This window comes from Alosa alosa, chromosome 17, assembly GCF_017589495.1.
Source record: "Alosa alosa isolate M-15738 ecotype Scorff River chromosome 17, AALO_Geno_1.1, whole genome shotgun sequence".
Lineage (NCBI taxonomy): Eukaryota > Metazoa > Chordata > Actinopteri > Clupeiformes > Clupeidae > Alosa > Alosa alosa.
Window position 1 is genome coordinate 18,190,451 of NC_063205.1, and position 20,000 is coordinate 18,210,450.

General features: G+C 45.8%; 2 protein-coding genes across 2 annotated transcripts in view; both read right to left on the reverse strand.

The window, feature by feature from the left end:
* Nucleotides 1-17,250, reverse strand: part of nav3 (neuron navigator 3) — a 56,759-nt gene extending 39,509 nt beyond the window's left edge. Inside the window, 2 exon segments of the mRNA XM_048267420.1 lie at nt 15,509-15,622; nt 17,109-17,250. Of these exon segments, the coding sequence (XP_048123377.1) occupies nt 15,509-15,622; nt 17,109-17,164 (170 nt within the window). The 5' untranslated portion in view covers nt 17,165-17,250.
* Nucleotides 17,251-17,361: 111 nt separating this feature from the next.
* Nucleotides 17,362-20,000, reverse strand: part of LOC125311023 (neuron navigator 3-like) — a 115,879-nt gene continuing 113,240 nt past the window's right edge. The window contains 2 exon segments of the mRNA XM_048268831.1: nt 17,362-17,462; nt 17,572-17,774. Of these exon segments, the coding sequence (XP_048124788.1) occupies nt 17,362-17,462; nt 17,572-17,774 (304 nt within the window).

Genomic DNA, 20,000 nt, shown 5'->3' on the forward strand with positions numbered 1-20,000 from the left:
GCGCAAAGCTGTGGAAAATCAATAGCCTTGAAGCCTTGCTCTCTGTGATATGTAATCACATCCCATCAGGTGGCGTTTAGCATGTCTTGTCTTCGAGTTAGACTAGGAGGAACTCGGAGACGGTAAACACCTTTGGTTGTTTTGGTGTTAGGGTTCTGCGTGCCTCAACCCACTGGAAACAGTCCATCCTGTCAGATACACTTACTGTCATTCCAAGGGGCAAAGTGGAGGGGTTGCAGTGAGCCTGTACTAAAGTGTGTGTGTGCGTGCGTGCATGTGTGTGTGTGTGTGTGTGTGTGTGTGTGTGTGTGTGTGTGCTCTCCATTTCCGCAGAGACATCCTCTCCTATCAGGTCACCTTGATATTTTCTCCATTCTTTTTCTGCTTTTCTGCACTGCAACCTGCCACACACACACTCTCACACACACACACACACACACACACACACACACACACACACACAAACTCTCTGTCTGTCTCTCTCCCTCCCTATGTGGATTCAACAGGGCCTGCCACATAGAGCCCCTACCAGAGTCTCCAGAGAGTGATCTTCACGGGACTCTAGACAAAGTGCAAGACACTCCTCAAGTGAGACTAACAACCTTGATGACTGTCCGGAACAAAGCAAGACCCAAAGGTTTAGGGTGAGGCTGATCCTTGGCCTGTGACAGACTTCCCCAAAATCCCTTCTTCAAAGTCCTGGCCATTAAAATGCTCACAGAGACATGTCAGAAGACATGTTTAGAGGGCAATGAGGAGAGAGAAATAAAACCGATATGACACAAATCAATTTAACACTTTAAAACAGCAGCAAAGAGTGAGCAAACTAAAAACTGAAGAAAAGGCACTGAAGAAAATGTCCAAACCCTTTTTTTGGGAAAATACAAACCCTTACAAACATCATCACTTTTGGCACTGATAAAATGACAAATTGCTTATTAGCATGCTAACTCATACTCATGGTGATATAGTGCCCGACATTGTACTTTTTTATATACATATTTTCACCACAGAAGCACAGAACTGCATAGTGCATAGCCTAGTTGGAATGAAAAGTGTGCCTCTCTATCCTTTCAATGCCATACAGCTGATTAAGACCTTTGATAGTCTTATGCGATGCTCATCTAATTGCATAGGGCAGATTCACAGCTACAGCATTACATCAGACACTGAGAAAGCTTTCAAGTACATGCCTATTTTACCGCATCAGTGAATTGAAGATAAACGGCATCAACTAAGATGTTTTTAAAAAAGAGAAGTTTGTTGATGAAAATTAATATAAATAAATTGGAGACTAAGGTAAGTAATACACAAATAAAAAATATGTACAATTATATTTAGATGTTACAAGTGATCGCAAACCTTTTGTTCTGCAAAGGAAGGCTTCTGCCTAGATTTTTTATGTTTCATATTTAATTCATGTGCTTGACAGTGATCAGCTTAGCTCTATCCTGATCAATCACGGTGTGGAAAGCTATTAACTATCTGTGATCCAAATTGAAGACAAAGCCCAAAGACCAAGTCCAAATGACTTCTGAATGATGAGCTGGCGGCAAAAGTCAATGGGATATTGAACGGAAGGGCAGGACGTCATTGATGAGCCTGTTGGCATGGAAGCCGTGGATCATTCATAATCATACTAGCCTGAACACTAAGTCTTTTCATCAAAGCAGTCCAAGTCTTATCGGTGAAAGTACTGGGCTAAAAGACATTTGCAAATCACTGCTTTGGAGTCATTATTAATAATCATATACTTATATTCAATAGTATATCTATGATTGTAACTAAATTAGACTGAGACTGTGTTGGAGTGTGTTGTCTCCACTGTTCCCATCTCTGGGAGGAGATTTCTGAGTACGGTATTTAACTAAACTCTCCCAGGAACCTTTCAAACACAATAGGCCCAGTCCCCACCAACGCCACTCCCTGAAATATCAATTAGACTTTCACATCAGCACTAATAATGAGCTGAGATTCTGGAATCCCTATGGCCTTCAACTCATTTAGAGTAGCGGTGATTATAAAACTCTCTCCCATAAATAACTTGCCTAAGGTGATTCATTATACCATTGAAAATGCTGAACATTTGATTTTGATTTTACTTCCTGTAAAAGTAGCCCTTACGTCTTGCTGGTAGCATTAGGTGCTTGTGTTAATACACTCTCACCGATATAATCTACTCAGTTTTGATTGATACCTTTTGTGTTCACCATAATTGGATGTTTAATACAATGTAACTACATTGTAATAGATGCAAAAACACCCTGAATATACACCATCAATATTCCTATATATCAATGGCAAAGTTTATTCCTTAAATTATGCCGCTAATTGTTCAATTTATGGTGCCTACTCCCAATCCCCCACTTATTACATAAAAACAGCAACCTTTCTACTAACTTAAATCCTACAATATACGCAATGCCTAGATGTAAGTACAGTACCTACAGTATCTAGCTTAAGTATGCTAGTAATGAGATAACAGCAGATTTCTTTACAACATAAGATGTTTCATGGTGCATATTTGTTAGCTTTGTTGAAGCCAAAACCATTAGCTTTGGGCCCAAACTTGTTTCTGACTAATGGTGCTGAGGGGGATGAGGACCCCAGGAGAGCTGGCCTGTACGGAGTGAATATTTCATTACGGCATTTCCCTGGGCACCAGCCCCTGACTGAATCTGTTAAGATCGGCCTGGCAGTCAGCAAATCCCTTAAGACCTGGACGGGAGATGACGCCGACTTTGCCCTCGCATCCTCTCCTGTCCTCACATCTCCAGCTCCTGAGCCCTGATAAAAGCACATTGCTAATGCTAGCAAAAAAACGACGCAGGTAGGTACTCTTACCCCTGTGTTAGTGTCTGGGAATAACGAAACCACTACCATACCAAACATAGCATCATGAATTTGGACAGGGACAGACAAAAAAACAAAAAAAACAACTTGATACAGACTTTCCTTCAATTTGTGTGAGTGATGTTTATAATAAATGTCAGGTGAAGTGGAAAGCTGAATGTCAGTACATTGAGGGGAATACTAACATCACAAAGGGCACTTTTCAGCAGCATGTAAGGCACAGGCCACATTCATCCATGCAGAAATGCTTTCATGTAATATTTAATACAGCATAAAAATGGCATTGAGGGAAACATGGAGAGAGACAGAGGAAATGAAACAGAGAGAAAGAGAGAGAGATAGAGAGCAGCAGTGTGGACAGCATTACAGCATTAGAGAAAGAGAGAAGTTGCTCAACAGTCAAATGAAAATCAATACTTCGGAATGAAGCGCACACTAACCACAAGGCTTTGTGACAATGCTGTTGTTTAACCTCGGCTGCTTCTGGCGACAGACACCAAAAGAAGGAGCGTGACCCTGTCTTCTCAGGGCCACTTGCGTAACGGCTCCAACTCCAAGTCGCCCACGCTGGAGGATATTCACATTCAGATCCTCAGCCTCCCCACTCAACACAATGCCACGCAACCTTCAACGGTTGTCTCCTTCGCTCTCTCTCCTTCACCATCAATTTCCTTTCCCGACAAGAGTACACACTTGATAAGGTTATTTTGTCCGAGTTGACGAAAGAGCTGTCAGAATGTCTGATGTGTTTAATGTGCGACACCCACTGAGGGGAAGATTAACTGTTAAAAGCATATTAAAGTTAGATCTCATGCTTCACTAAAGAGCCGCCATGACGCTACAGAGTTTGAAACATGCAGACCTCCATTATCACAAGGGAAAAATGGCTTCAAAAGATTCCTTAAGCCATCTTTATTTAAAAACAATGACAACAAAGTACGAATTGAAGTGAATGACCACCGCTTGACCTCATTTGTCCACTGCATAATCCACGCTAATGATACGGAACCAAAAACGCTCCCGCAATTAAACATGTGAAAGAAAGCAGCAACTAACAAAGAAACCAGCTGCTTCTGTATGAGATCTGGTTCTGATCCGGCTAAGATCTGGGTCCAGAGACACACGAGACTAAGCTGTGATCTATCAAGGCTTCATTTACTGGCCTTCCCTTTTCTGTTCCTGGAAATGCCTTGTTCAACTGGATAAGCTGATAGACTGTTCAGAAACAAGGAAAAGAGCAAGAAAAGTAAATAACAAAGAACCTGCACAGGCTTGAAATTGTAGTCCAGTCAGAACAAGTCGACCAGCTTGGTCACCACCTGGCACCGAAAGGAATACTAATCGATAAAGGAGTTGGTGGAGCACGCAGTGGACTCACCTCAGGTGGATAGATGCTATGTGCTGTCGGGGAGCGTCCGGCTGGGCTGACTGCCGAAGAACGTGCACACACGCGTGAGAGAGAGAGAGACAAAGAGAGAAAGAGAGAGATAGAGGGAAGGAGGGAGGGAGGGAGGAAAAGCTCGGAGTGCGGAGCTCAGCCCACCTGCTCAGCTGTGTGGCGACCCGGAGCTGTAGGGAGACTCCACAGAGTTCTGCCTTACTGCTCTAGAGCCTCTTCTCTCTCTCTCTCTGCCCTCTTCATACCACACACACACACACACACACACACACACACACTCTCTCTCTCTCTCTCTCTCTCTCTCACACACACAGTCTCACACCTCCCACTCCCTCTGCCTTCTCCATCCATCCCATGGTGCCATCCATCTACCACCACTGCCCCCCCCCCTTTCCCCCTTTCATCCCTCAATTCCATCCAATGAACAGCCCACAACAAGAGGTCCACAACCAATCAGAGTGGAGACTGGTTCCTCTTTACCCAATCAAAGTTCAAGCCTGAGTGCGAAAGAGGAAGGTGAAGATCAATCAGTAAGTACCAGGACAGGAGACACAAAGCACTTATCCTCAGGATGAATGCTTCTAGTGTAAGCTATGGATGCAAAGCATCAGAGACAGCTATAGTTGCACTCATGAATTAGACATAATCCTGTGCATCCATTTTGGCTCATGTGATTCATAATTAATATGCCTAGACAAACAGCTCTGCCAAGTGCTTGGATGCTTGATGCATGTGGCCAAGTGCTTTTGTTGACATCAATGGTAGTGTTTGATCACAAATTCCAACCTTGCGCTACCCTGAGATGCCTATTCAGCCTCTAGATATGACTTGGTTTTCCTGGTAGGATAATGTGGCAGGGGTTGGGCTTGGCTGTTGAAATACAGACGGCTGCCAAGCTGAGCTGACAGAGATAAGACAGGCAGTCCAGTGGAACTCAGCCGAACCTCAGCGGACCACTGGGCTATCACTGACGCTCCACAGAGAGCTGGACATTCACCCGTGTGTGTATGTGTGTGTGTGTGTGTGTGTGTGTGTGTGTGTGTGTACAGTAAGTGTGTGTGGACGGATAAGACAGACCTCGTCACAGTCCATGGCACACAGAGTCAGGAGATTACAGCACACATTTTCAGAGAGTGAAAAAAAAAGTGAGTCCCGCCACTTCCTTCTCTTTCTGAAAACAGAGAACAATTGTGGATGTAGAGGGCTCCAGAAGAGCCTGACGGCTTGCCTGGTATGGTGGAGGTTAGGCATTCTTTAGAGTCCACCCCAGCTGCCCTCTGTGCCATCTGGACCATGCTCACCGGTGCCACCACTTCTGGCACCCATGGTCAGTCTGGCAAAAGCCAAAACATCCACTGCCATTCAGCATACTGCCGCAACATTTGCAGAGTATTCTCTGATGACGACAGTTCAGCTAGATAAATAAAGCAGAATAGCAGACAGCCAGATAAATTCCTGAGCAGAATAACGAAGACAACTGTATGGAGAACGTCCAAAAATGATCTATACGAGCTTGGTAATGCGAAGGGTGATTATCAGCACATCCGGGGGGTTGATGAAAAAGATTAATAGCGTCGAATGGGAACTTTCTCCAAGAAAGAAGAATAGATGAGGGGGCTGATGGCAGAACACTACCAGAGTACAATAATTAGTCTTCATTTTCACCCACTGAATTGCATTCACCTATTTTGGTCCATTTTAGTATTGATTGATTGATTGATTTCGGGAGCTGGAGTTTGAAGGAGCTTGTTCTTTCAGTCTGAAAAATGTCTTTATCAACATGTTAGAACAACACGTTACCTGACTTTGTGACTGCCAGTGAAATATTCAGAGACTAGAGGGGCACCTTAGCAAATGCGCAAGTGAAACTACATTTGTTGAGGCACTGCCTGAGTCGGATCTGCTCCAAAACTTAAAAAAAAAAATTGGGCCATCTATCTTTGCATTAACCTGCTTACAAAAAGACAAGCAGATAGACAAACCGCACTGAAAACATAACCTTAAGGACAGAGGTAATGATGATAAATATATTATGGAAGTTTGGCTAGGAAAAAAAAAACGTTTCTAAACCCTAAATCACATTAGCTGGGATGAGACTCTCATTAATGTCTATTTACAGGAGGCAGCAGTACCACAGAAGCACATAAATGACATTAAAGCAGGTAATTGTCTAATTCAAGATCTGGAAAAAAAAGATTTCATAACAGAACTCACAAACATAAAAAGAAAGGCAAAAAGAATTCTCTCACGTTAAATAAACACTTTGGGTGACAAAGAATGTGTTCTCATCAAAATGCATTGGGGAATAGACTTTAGGTGCAAAGGAAAAGTGTAGAACTACAATCTCAGAGGCAAGGCAAAGCGAAGCAAATCAAATCAATCTCTGGCTCTCTTTCGGTCCTCGTGTCTTTTCATGTCTGTGCATTGATCGGCTACAGGCAGGTGAACATTAAGGGCAGCAGATGAAGCGATAGTCTGAACCGCGGATGGATGAGACCCGCCAGCATCGTCTGCAGCCATGTCCACTGGCAAGATTCCCTCATTTCCATCCCCCCCGCACCCCGACACCCAACCCCAGCTCCTTCCCTCCCTAGCAATTTGTCCGTTACTAAAGCGTTCTGAATGGCCGACTGGACAACACGGGTGTGCAGGACAGACCCGTTTCTAGCTCTATCTCCACCCCTCTTCCGCTCTCCAGTAATTATCATCTCTCTGCACGTGTGCCACTTCAGGCAGGAGGAACTGAAGTGCAATCTGCTGTGATTCAGGAAAACAACAAGTTCCTGGATCCTGTTTAGATATTCAAAGGCAACTTCCTTCTATTGCACTGCCACAGCACTTAAGATGCTAATCAGCTAATTTACTTTTTTTTAACCTGTAGGCTACATAGCATGTATACAGTATATACCAATGAATAGCATACATGTGGGATGTACATTAGGTTTGTATGCTAGGCTGGAGGTTGGAGGGGGTGGGGGGCTCGAAGAGAGGGTGGGTATGGGGAAGGATTTAGTGTCTGGATGCCTTCTGGCACACCTCTACCACTGGGAAACAGTTGGCACATCAAACAATGTGGGGCAGAGAGGCTGCTTGAGCATTCATAAGGCTAGCAGGGGGTTGATTAGGAGTCAGAGGAAAGGAAGAGAGAGGAGAGGACATCTACTGCAGGTGCACAGCTCAATGGAAGGCTTAGGGCCTCCACTGGAACTGTTGGACACACAAAGCCCTGACATTCTTCCTGGCATTCTTTTCATAGTGCTATCTACAGTGCATGGGGCTCCTGTATCTAACAGAACATAGCACTGTGCTGATTACAGGAGAGCCTCCAAGATTCCTCAGTTTAGTCCAAATGCTGAACAACTGTTAACCTACTAAATTTAACATAAAGACTAACACGGGCCTTATTTTGAGTTGACCTATTCTAGTCCATATGATTAATTGCATGACTCATGATGACACCTTGACACTATGACTCCAACCGAGGAGCAGATATCGACTGCATGTGATGACCTCATCCCGTTACCCTTTGTGTGTTTAATGTCTAGAAGACAGCCCAACTGGTGAGTCATTCTGACTGGAAGACACTTGTTTCATTATTAACTCTATTCTGTTGAAAACTATATTCTACCTCTTGCATTTTAAATAGCAAAAGCTGAAACGGCACATGAAATAAGGACACTCTGCAACTGTGGAATCACCAGTGGTGCAATATTAATCAAAAATACATTTCTATACAAAGTATGCTAACAGTAGTGTCTAAGGAATCTTTAGAGCAATCTTCAAAGCTTTGATACAGCATGCCTGAAATAATATATTTCGGCATCCTGTTCTTCTCAATTTACCTAACGGGAGATATAAATTCCTGCTACATGCATTTTAAATAAAAATGTCTGAATGGTTCATCAGGCTAGTTCCTGTCTCCTCTCCCATGTTAGCTAGTTCCTGTCTCCTCTGCCATGTGAATGCTGCATGCCTGCTGCTGCTGCTATCTGCCACCAAGAGAGATGTCTGCTACTGCTTCATAGAGGACCTCCCCTCCCAGACCACCTGCTGTCTGGAGATACTCTGCTCCCCTTGCTCCCCTCTCTTCTCTCCTTTTTTCCCTTCACTTCCTTCCTCTCTTCTCTCCTCCTCTCTTTTATTCTCTCTCCTCTGTTTCCCTCTCCTTACTGACTGTGGGGCCAGACAGCAGAAAGCTGTTCCCTCAGCAATGAGCAGCAGGCCTGTGTCCGCTCCTCTGAGGGATGGAGAGTGTGTGTGACTGCCCACTCATGTCTATGTGTATGTGTATGTGTGTGTGTGTGTGTGTGTGTGTGTGTATGTGTGAACACATGTAACAGGGAGGCAGAGAGAGAAAGTGATAGACAGAGAAAGTGATAGAGAGAAACAGCGATAGAGAGAGAGAGAGACTGAGGCTGTAAACATCATCTTTGATGGAACGATGGAGTGAAAAAACTACTTAACAGCCAAATGATAATGAATACTGAAATGACTGAAGCACAGCTACGGTAATTTAGTTTAGAATTAGTGTTCTCTCCCTCTCACTCACTCTCTGAGTTTGTGTGCATATATGTCTGTCTGTCTATGCCTGTGTAAGTGAGACAGACGAGAGAGACACAAAAAATATTTATACCAACCAAATCCACATAGCAAATCTTGCCAAATCTTATATCACAGTACTAATAACAGACAATAAAGCATAATTCAATATCTACATGACTAATTGTGAAGCTAAAAATGAAGCATTAACCCCACTGAATAGGCACACATAAATATGTAGAGGGGAAATGCATTCCCCCTCATGCCTTTATCGACCCAGCTGAAGGGGTGAAAATATGTGTAGAAATTGTATTAAAATGTTATTACAGGCCCAGTCTCAGTAGCCCCTGCCTATCTGGGATCACCGGGGCCTGCGGGCAGGGAAACTTCAGTGGAGTAATAACCGTCTTTGTGAATGACTTTGCAGAATAAGAGAGCCTCTAAATCCCCTCCATGCTTACCGCAGCAGAGCGGTCTTACTGAGCGCGCTCCGCCGTCAGCTGCCTCAAACGGACACTGTGAGTGGCAGCCCGAATCAGTTTTGCCTGTCCTCCTTGCTGGCTTGCCAGCTAAAAGCTGAGGGACTGACACAGACATACGCACACATACACACACACACACACACACACACACACACACACACACACACACAGAGTGCAACAGAGCAAACGCAAGCAATATAAGGCAGCACATACAGTATGCACATACACACATACACACACAGAGACCCCAAATCTTGGGGGTTTATATGCCAAGCCTCAGCATCCTATCCACAGATTGCAAGTCATTCCTCCCAGATTCTGTGCTGCCCCATCCGCAAATCCACTGACCTGCATCCTCTAGAAAAAAGGGCAACCTTTAACACTTAGTGCCAGATGTACGCTTTTGCGCCCACTTCAGGCGTATTTGTTTCGCAACGTGCGTGTAAAATCATTGCGAGGTATGTACAAACAGGGCGCAATGATGTAAAAGCGCAAACTGTCTGTCGCGGGAGCTGAAAATGGCTAATTGTGTTTTTTGTGTCATGCATATGCATTCATGGGAGGATCCAGGGGAAAGTGGGAGTTTAGCATAAAGATGGGAGGGGAAGCGTAAAGCACCCTGATTATATATTCCGCTATTCTGTATGTACAAAGACTGCTCCTGAAAAGCGCATTTCTTACGCCTATTCTGTGACAATAAACTAAATACTTCCGCCTTGTAAAAGCAGGTGTTCCAAATCCAAATCAATGTTCAATGTGTCAATAAGAGAACCTTTCAAAGACAACAGAATCGCTATTTAGAGCACCAGTTTTGTAAGTATTTGTACTATCAAAAGCAACCTTAACTTTCGTTGGCCTTTAGAATGTCTTACTTTTTACTTCCATCCACTTAAACTTTCCTACTTGCTAGATTTGACCAATCTTCCATAGCCTCGCACAAGTAGTTTGAGTAAAACTACTGATCTTCATTATCTCCCCTTTGTTGACATCTTATCATGTATGGTATTATTTCATGATCGCTAAACGTTTGATTCTTTTTAATGTTGTCATCAGTTAACTTCATTCAACTGCGCTTGTATGTAGGCTCTGCCGTTCAGTTGTGGATGTTCGTAAATTGCATTTATGGGCGGAGAAAGGCAGAGAAAGGTAGAGAAAGGCGCAGTTTACACTAGTGTGATAAATACGACGGAAACTTGGGTCTGACAGCATTTGTCCATGACGCTGATAACGCTACGTTCGCAAATGTATGTACATCTGGCCCTTAGAGTGTTATCTTCAGAATGACACATCTATCCTTTAAGTCCAGATGCACCAGCACCCTACTTCTAAATCAAATCTATTAAAACAAAAAGATCCTGCATTAGCAGACTACATCTGTGCCGCATTACTGCTCGTGTGTCAGGCTATGTCCTGTTTATACAGGCTCATGTGGATGTGGCCCCAGTTTCACTTGGGAGAAGTCCATTGCAAACACATTTGTGATGAGAACATACTTCCATTTCCTCGGTCAAAGTCTCCAGATTCAATGATGAGCAGACGGGCAAGGAACATCTCTCAGCATAGTCAAAAATGTAATCTGGACAGCAACACTGATTTAAATCTATGAAATATTCAACATACACATACGAGTTCTGATCTTCATCTGGATGCTGTAGTTCCACTGAACAAAAAGGCTGCATCTTCACGCCATAGGTCCTTGACAGGGAGACGATCAGAACAGCATGATCGGTTTGCAGTGATTAAGTGTAAAGACAGAGCATGGAGCCTTTATCTCCGGAGTCTCCAGGTCTCTCTGTGGGGCTGCGGGGCTGACGACTAGAGGTGCCGGGACGCCCAAGCTGTAGGCCTTTACTTATTCATGCGGCTGCCGAGAAGCCTCTTTGCCCGCTTCGCCTGCTTGTGTCGGAACGCGCCGGCTCCTGCTTTCGCGACCTCGCTTGACAGCGCTGCCTTCCAGCGCCACCTCATCTATGTTGCATGATGGGAGTATTTATAGAGACGTAGAGGGTGGTGGTGTGTGTGTGAGAGACTTGTGTCTGTCTGTGTGTGTGTGTGTGTGTGTGTGTGTGTGTGTGTGTGTGTGAGAGAGAGAGAGTGTGTGTGTCTGTGTGAGTGTGTATGAAGGAGGGTGTTGAAGGGGGTGCTCGATACTGCCTCCTCCATTGTGTCATCAGTGTCGGAAATTTCCAGAAACCAAAGAAAGATAGCTCAGTCGGCTTGACACCCCATGCTCCTTCTCCCAGACTTTTAGTCATTTACAAAACCAGATCATTCCAATTAACATGATCTCTTTGGCACTTATCATGCAGTTTTTTTCAGCAGTGCCTTGGATGTGACTGAAATTGCCAACTCTAAATTTTTCTGAGCCAGATTACTGAGCCTGATTTGATGGGAAAAAGCTATCTAACCTCTACATATTTGGCCTCAAACAAAAGAGGGCTGAGAGAAACTGTTGCATGTTGCTGGAGAGTACTGACTTCTTCGAGGGAGCCGTTCATTAGTTTTGAATTATGCATCGGATCAACATCTCTGTCAGCCTGTCTGTCTGTCTCTGAACACTACACACCACAGACGAAGCGATCAAACTGTTTCTGTTCATTATGTCCAAACGTATGGGGCAAACTGCCATGTTGTCGACTTCAAAATCCAATTCTCTGAAAGGGCAATGCTAAATTGAAACGGGCGTGCTCACAGCAGCAGTGTGAGAACCTGCTCACCTCTGCTGTCTCAGTATGTGTGTGTGTGTGTGTGTGGGAGTTTTGGGCGAATTAGAGTGGGAGTTTTGGGCAAATGCCGGGAGCTCAGCGGGCAGTCATCACACACAGATGGTTTGCTGACAGCAGTGGACAGAGAGTGTAAGGACTGCCCGAGCAGAAACACACACATAAGCACTGGGGAAAATACACACAGGGACACACTAACACACACACACACACACACTAACACACACACACACACACACACACACACACACACACACACACACACACACACACACACACACACACACACACACATACACACACACACACACACACACACACACACCAAGTACTTTGGCAAAACAAACCTGTGTATATTCCAAGTAGGTCATTTGCAAGGTTATCTGCCATTGAAAGATGTTTTCCCTTCTCTCCGTGTACACTATTAGAAATGCTAAATCTCTCATCTGCTTCCCTCACTCTTCCCCATACATCAACTTTATCTCTGGGAGACGGATTTTTGGCCCTTATTTTTTTTTGTATAATCCAATCAATTCTTGCATCGTCAATGTCAATCAATATCACCCGTCAAAGTCATCCTGTCAAACTCCACAGCTATGGGGTTGCACGCCTTGCGGCGGCTATTGGAATTGTAAACTATGCTTGATGAAACTCTGTTTATGCATGTTCAGACTGACTCCTTGTGCTCTTCTTTTTAATCCCCCCTCTCTCTCTCTCTCAGTACACAGCCTCCCAGAGTGAAGCACATATTTGATGGCTGTTTGTACTGGTTCTTCAGCTGGTGCAACTGCCACCGAAGCCGAGCAACACAAAATCCACAGAGAATTTAATCCCAAAATAAATAAAATGAATCTCACTTTTTTTTGTTTTGTTTTCAGCTTCCAACAGCAATTTGCTTAGCTATTGCTATATACAGTGCAGGGGGAAAAAAACATCTATGATGCATTTCAAAGACAAGAATTGCCTTAAAGACAGCGATTACTTGAATGCTGTGTTGAGCCAATGGGTGACAAATGACTCATCAATTTTATCTCTGTGTATTCATGTGGATTATGGCTGAAATTCAGTTCAGCAGAGCACAGCACATTTGCCCATACAGTTGCGTTGTGACGCGTCAGACGAACATGGGTTATTTTCACTGCTGATGAATTTAGCAGCAAAGCAAAAATCAGCAGCACGCCACGGGAAACGCCTGGCAGACAACACTCCAGCCATAATGAGTCCCCATGGAGATATTCCTCTTCAAAGCATCTCTCTCTCTTTCTCTCTCTCCCTCCCTCTCTCTCTGCACCCTCTTTCGGTCTTTGTTCTTTCTCCCGCTCTATCATTTCTTTCTCTCTCTCTCTCTCTCTATCGCTCTCTTTCACTGTCAATATCTCTTCTTAGCTCTCTTACTCTCAGTTCTTTCTCTCTCAGCCAACTCTCTCTCTCTCTCCCTCCCTCTCTCTCTCTCTTCCCCTCTCTCTCTCTCTCTCTCGCTCCTGCGTTCATCTGTGACAGGGTGGAAATGGTAAAGACTACCATGTTTATCCTCTCAATTAGGACCGATAATTGGTCAGGGAGTCGGAAGCTCACCAGAGACCCAAACGTAAACACGCAAAGGTTTAACGTTAAGCCGAAAAATAAGTGAAAACAAGCTGCGGGAGCTGTATTTCTCAGCCTGTCCGTCAGGGAGGGGGGAAAATCCAAGGCTCCTTCCTCCACACTCTGGCGTCCTGAGAGAGCAAACTCTGTTCAGTGATGTGACAGGAGGAGGAGAGGAGAGGGTGGTGGTGGCATGGGGGGTTGGAGAGCTAAGCTAGGCAGGTCACAGCCAGGCTATGCTGCAGGCTTAATCTCTGTGGAGTTTTTCCAACTCCAGAAAGAAAGTTTATGATGGGCAGAAAAGTGTATGTCTGCCAGTGAGTGTGTGGGTTTGTGTGGGGAGGGAGAGAGAGACAGATAAATAGAGAGAGGTGGGGAGAGAGATAAAAGGAAAGAAAGAGAGAGAGGAGGGAGAGAGAGAGAGAGAGGAGGGAGAGAGAGAGATGAGATAATAAGAGAGTGGAGAGGAGTATTTACTCAGGCTGAAGTAGGGTTGGCGAAAAGAGGCTCTCTGACAGCGTGCAGAGGTGACTCTGGTGGAGCCTGTGCAATGGCATACTGCAGGTACTCAACACCGGTGATACTCCATGATACTTCGCTCCCCTCACATGGTGAAGCATCAAGTGTCAAGTATTAAATTGGAGTTGAACTTTACATCTCAGCCATAAGTCAAAAATATATCTCATGCGTCTTCATTCTTAGTTCAAGAGCACGCTGCCTCAGAGATAGCTAGGAAGAGATTCAGGACCAAACTAGGGTATTAGACAAATACTCAGGACCAAACTAGGATATTAGAAAGAGACTCAAGACCAAACAAGGATATTACAGGATCAACATCAGGTTAGTCATGCTATTTCGATGTCTGACTGACTAGGAGGATAAGACTGAACAGATGCAACATATGTGACTGATTGATTGAAGGAGTACAACTGAGGTGAATGTCTGACTGACTGGCTTGGCATTAAAAATGAATCAGAGTCCCTCTCCTTTCACTCTCCTTCGGTCGATACACATTTCGCCTACGGAGGAAAACAGTGTTTTTCTGATCTAGCATTTCTCTTTCATACCTGACAAGCACTCTCTTCTCAGGCAGTGAGAATGATGGCGCAAACAAAACATTATTTCACACCTTTATGTTATGTCACGGTTAATAAAAGTAAAACACACGCTGCGGTGTGTCGCACGAATGAACGTTCCAGAAACCAAGCCAGGACACACACATACTCCATTGGTGTCCGATGCGCTTCACTGGAAAGTTCACTAAACTGTGAATTTATGGATTCGCTAGCTTAGGTAATTGAAAAACACAGAGGTAGCCAGAAAAGCAGTGAATTCAATTTTTTAGATGTTTCCCAAAACTGAAAACAGCCAGCAGTTTCCGGAAAGCGCTGGATATTCATTAGCATCTTGTCAAGAGGCGTCTCAGTAAAAGGGTCTGTATTTTTGGTGGAGCTACTTCTCTGCTCATCACTTCAAGCAAACGCCTTCCAGGCTATTACTTATCATAAATTATATCCTGACAGAAGGCAGGCAGTGGAAACCTTTTTCATTCAGTCAGATGATAGTGAATAGAACTGCTAGAAATCAGAAGTGCCAGGATAAAACATTCTGTCCATTGATTTTAGCAGAACATAATGGCACTAGAAGAATGTTTATGTAGCCTATCTGTTTTTCAATTTGACACTTTAAAGCATTTATTAGTGAGAAAAAGATCTATAAAACTAATGCAGTATGTCAAGGGAATCTATGCCAACTGTTTATATAAACTACATCCTCACCAGTGATTCAAAACTACAGGTTGTGTCCATAGCCACGCATGTCAGTTAAAATATATCTCTGCAGGTGAGAAAGGCTGACAGATTGTGAGGGTTGTAGGAGGGAGGGGGGAGGTAAGGGGAGAGCATCACAGGTGTGTGAGGGGTACGTACCTGTCGGTGTCTCCCTCCTTGTGACCCCGCTGGATGACCTCTCTGGAGGAGGGCAGGTCAGGAGCTCGGCCCACGTTCCGTGAGTACAGGTGCAGCCCGCCATCTGTTAGGTACCTGTGAAGGGACGGATGGATGGAGGGTCACTTAAGAGGTGTGTGTATCTATGTGTGTGTGTGTGTGTGTGTGTTTGTGTGTGTGTTTGTGTGTGTGTGTGTGCGTGTGTGAGTGTGAGTGTGACAGAGAGAGAGCCTGCATGTGCATTCTTCGTAGTTAATGAGTGACGGGATCCCATTAATCAGATCTAGCTAGAAGGACAATAGGAGCATCAGCTGTAAGCTAATTAGGATCCTCATTTAGTTCATTCCGCTCTCATGCCAAAAGCACAGCTACATTAAATACTCCTACTTCCACAGGTCCAGCCCTTTCATCACTGTCAGTGTGGACATGCTGAACAGAGAGATGCCTGTGGGTTGTTTAACCTTCCACGACTGGAGAGAACATGAATGATGGAGATGGCATTTACTCAGTTCAGTGTCCTTCTGAAGTCACTCATGGTTACACACGAGAGAGAACACGAGAATTCTTGTGTAGACACACACAAACTCTGTGTACGCTGTGTAGACACACACAGTCATACAGCCCAGAGCACACACACACACACACACACACACACACACACACACACACACACACACTCAAACAAATCCCCTCAACATATTCACATTCACACACACAGACCCACACACACACATAGTGGAGCGATGAATTGACCCTGAGCAACGCCTCGTCTCTCACAGATGTGTCAGCAGACAAAGGCTGGCATGATTAGGATACATTGTGAAATGTCTATGCTCTCTCTCTCTCTCTCTCCCTCTCTCTCTCTCTCTCTCTCTCTCTCTCTTCTCTCTACCTCTCTCCCTCAGCTAAATGGTCTGTGCGGCCATTCTACCTGAGAAGACTCTAATCAATCATAATAGCCGGCTGTGCCTGTTGTGTTCCGCGGTCCCTTAATCACCACTGTGAACAAACATGACTAATACGTTCCTCTGCAGCCTCCTATGTGCCTCCTACACAGCGGTGGAGTTAAATACATACCCCCCGCCCCCCCGCACCACTCGCTGCCTCAAGCGCCCCTATCCACACTGTCCTTTAGACTCACAGGCGCTTGCAGCTTTCAAAGGAAGTTACGAAAGTCTTGCGCTTCAAACGAGCTCAAAAAGAATTTGAGACTTTCTGAATTCTGACTTTGATGTGAGACATGCAGCGGTCTCCTGAATGCACTGTATATGCACTGTACTGTAAAGCTTGAGGGGGCTTACAAGCCTTTTTTTTTTAACGACTAAAAATATCAGAGCTCAGGGCGTTCACGAGGTTTGAGTGTGCAGTGCTAGCTGTGACACAAGAAAGGCTGCGTTTACGTAGGGGATCTGCTAAAATGAAACAGTGTGTGTTTTAAAGTGAGAGTGTATGCTCTGGCATATGTAAGAGCAGATGATTTTGGTGCCATTTATAAAACAATAAAATAAAAAACCTAGCGGCATGACAGTGATGTTTTAGAATTGTGCCCATGCTGGAGCTGTTGGCGATGCTCTCCGCTTACCCGCTGGTGATGTCGTCCGAGCGCACGTTCTTCGCCAGCAGGTCTCCGTCGCTCATGTAACCGGCGACGTCCACCTCGGGCCCCACGCCGTCAGGAGCCGGGCCTTTCTCGCCGGCCTCCAAGCCTCTGGCACCGCCCACGGCTGCCGCCTTCTCCGGGCGTGGGGCGCCCGATCGTGGCGAGGCGCCGAACCTCTCCTCCTCCTCCGGGCCTCCTCCTCCTCCTCCACCACCTCCTCCTCCTCCCTCCCACCCTATTCACCTCGGGCTCCCACGCCGTCAGGAGCCGGGCCTTTCTCGCCGGCCTCCAAGCCTCTGGCACCGCCATCGCTGTCAGCTTCTCCGAGCTCGGGCGCTGTAGATGTAGGCGGGCGGTCGCCGCCAGAAGCGGCTCGGCCGGGACCTCCTCCCTCCTCCACCACCTCCTCCTCCTCCTCCGCCGCCTCCACCACTGCTGCTGCCGCCGCCACCACCTCCTCCTCCGCCCGCGGCTCGTGCCGACGAGGTGTAGCTGCTGGCCATGGATGGGGCGTCGCCCGCCTGCAGCCGCGGGCTCGGCGACTGGCCCAGGCGCCAGGCCATGGGGGAGGAGCGGCTGGAGAGGGCGGGGAGGCCACGCCCGTTGACCTCCGTGGTCACCGTGGAGTCGAAAGTCGTTTCCAGGGTGCTAAGAAGACAACAAAACGAGAACAACATGAAGTTTCAGAAGAAGAGATTAGAGAAGTTTTGTTTGTTTGTTTGTTTGTTGTCTTTGGGGGAGGGCACAGTCAACACAGCCCACTGCCAGAGGAAGGGATTTAAGCCACGGAGAGATCAATACCTGTAGCAGGTGCTGACGCACTGGCTCTCTACTTTGGCCTTACACAGCACATACACACCGTAAGCCCTGTACGTATGCACCAAGGTGAAGGGAAACAGTAACTTTTCCATCCAACACACAGCACCTAAACAGCAGTAGCCAACCCCACAGCTGTATTTCACTAGAAACACTGTGTGTGTGTGTGTGTGTGTGTGTGTGTGTGTGTGGTTGAGTGTGTGTATGTGTGTGTGCGTGTGTGTTGTGATGTGTTCTGCGTGTGTTTGTGTGTGTATGTGTGTGTGCATGTGTGTGTGTGTGTGTGTGTGTGTTTATGTGTTTATGTGTGTGTGTGTGTGTGTGTTTTACGTGTGTGTGTGTGTGTGTGTGTGTGTGTGTGTGTGGTTTCTGGGAAGCTCTGGCCCCAGAGTGTGTGCACTGTGCAGTGTACTGCCAAGGACAGTGTAGCTGCTCAGGCAGAATGATTGGTCATCACAGCATGTCTGACTGCTGCTGTGAAGGGAAGTCATGTCTGATTCCCCTCAGTACCAGTATCACATGTATAAACACCATTACTGAAGTGCTTTATCTGAAGTGTGTGTGTTTGTGTGTGTGTGTGTGTGTGTGTGTGTGTGTGTGTGTGTGTGTGTGTGTGTGTGTGTGTGTGTGTGTGTGTGTGTGTGTGTGTGTGTGTGTGTGTGCGTAAGAGAGTGGGAGAACATTTCACAGAAGCTGAAGTCTACAAGAGCTCTCCCTGGTGGAAAGTGTATCGAACTACACGGAAGACATACATTTCAAAGTCAATGCATTGCTCAACCCTTCCAGAGGTCACATTCTGTATCTCACAGTGGAGATACGGAATGCTCTAGAATCTTCAGTAGCTATCAGAGATCTTAGAGCGGAATGGTCTAGAATCTTCGGTAGCCATGTAATGTTCCAACGCATGATGAGAAAATGATGTGCTAAAATAAATCCCTCTGTGGGTGGTCAGAGCTGAGGTTGCTGTTGATGTGATTGCGGGAGGCAGCTGACCACACAGGGTGTGTGTGGGTCTGAAAGTGTGAGGTGTGACGTCAAGGATGGTGGACGGGGGGGTCACTGTGGCCAGGGCAGAAGGAGTGTCATAGCCACCGTCAAACCCCATCACCATCGATACCCAACTCAACCCGCAGAGATTTTCACACACAAACAAACACAAACACACACACACACACACACACACACACACACACACACACACACACACACACACACACACACACACACACACAGCTGCACTCATATATATATAATGCATGCTAAACACAAGTCAAAAAACACTGTAGCACCTTGTCCGTCCGTCCACATACACATACACACTCACACATTAAAAATGCCTAAGGTTATGCATAAGATTATGCAGTATTTACACGACATATTTGACAGTTAACAAACCTGCTGTCTTAGTATTACACACCCACACAAGGGGAGGGAGGAAGAAGAGCTATTGGGTATTGTTAAAGGCAAGGGGAAAAAGAGAGATGGAAATGAGCAGAATAAAGTGAGAGAGTGAGAGAGAGAGAGAGAGAGAGAGAGAGAGAGAGAGAGAGAGAGAGAGAGAGAGAGATGATTCAGCACAAATCAGAACAGGTGTTGGATTCTCAAGTTAAACATACTCCACTGGCCTTATCCTCCTCAGGGCTCGTCTTGGGGCCACACACACACACACACACACACACACACACACACACACACACACACACACACACACACACACAGACACACACACACCACACGCACACTCTCAAACACACTCACACATGGTCCACAGCTTTTAGAGCTGAGTGAGTTGATTGAGCATCAGTCATTGCTCAGTCTCCCAATGGTGGATGGAGGAAGAGAGGGAAAGAGGGAGGAAGAGAGGGAAGGAGGGAGGGAGAGAAGGAGAGATAGAGAGTCTGGCTGCTGGGAAGAGAGGGACAGGGACAAGAGATCTGGTAGTTTTCCATCCGTTCTACCTCTGTAGTTCTTGCCAGCATTCTTTTGGCAGCGCTCGGAACGTGGAGAGGAGCCGCACGTTTCAAAGGCGTGACGCGCACGGCCAAGCACACGCGTTGG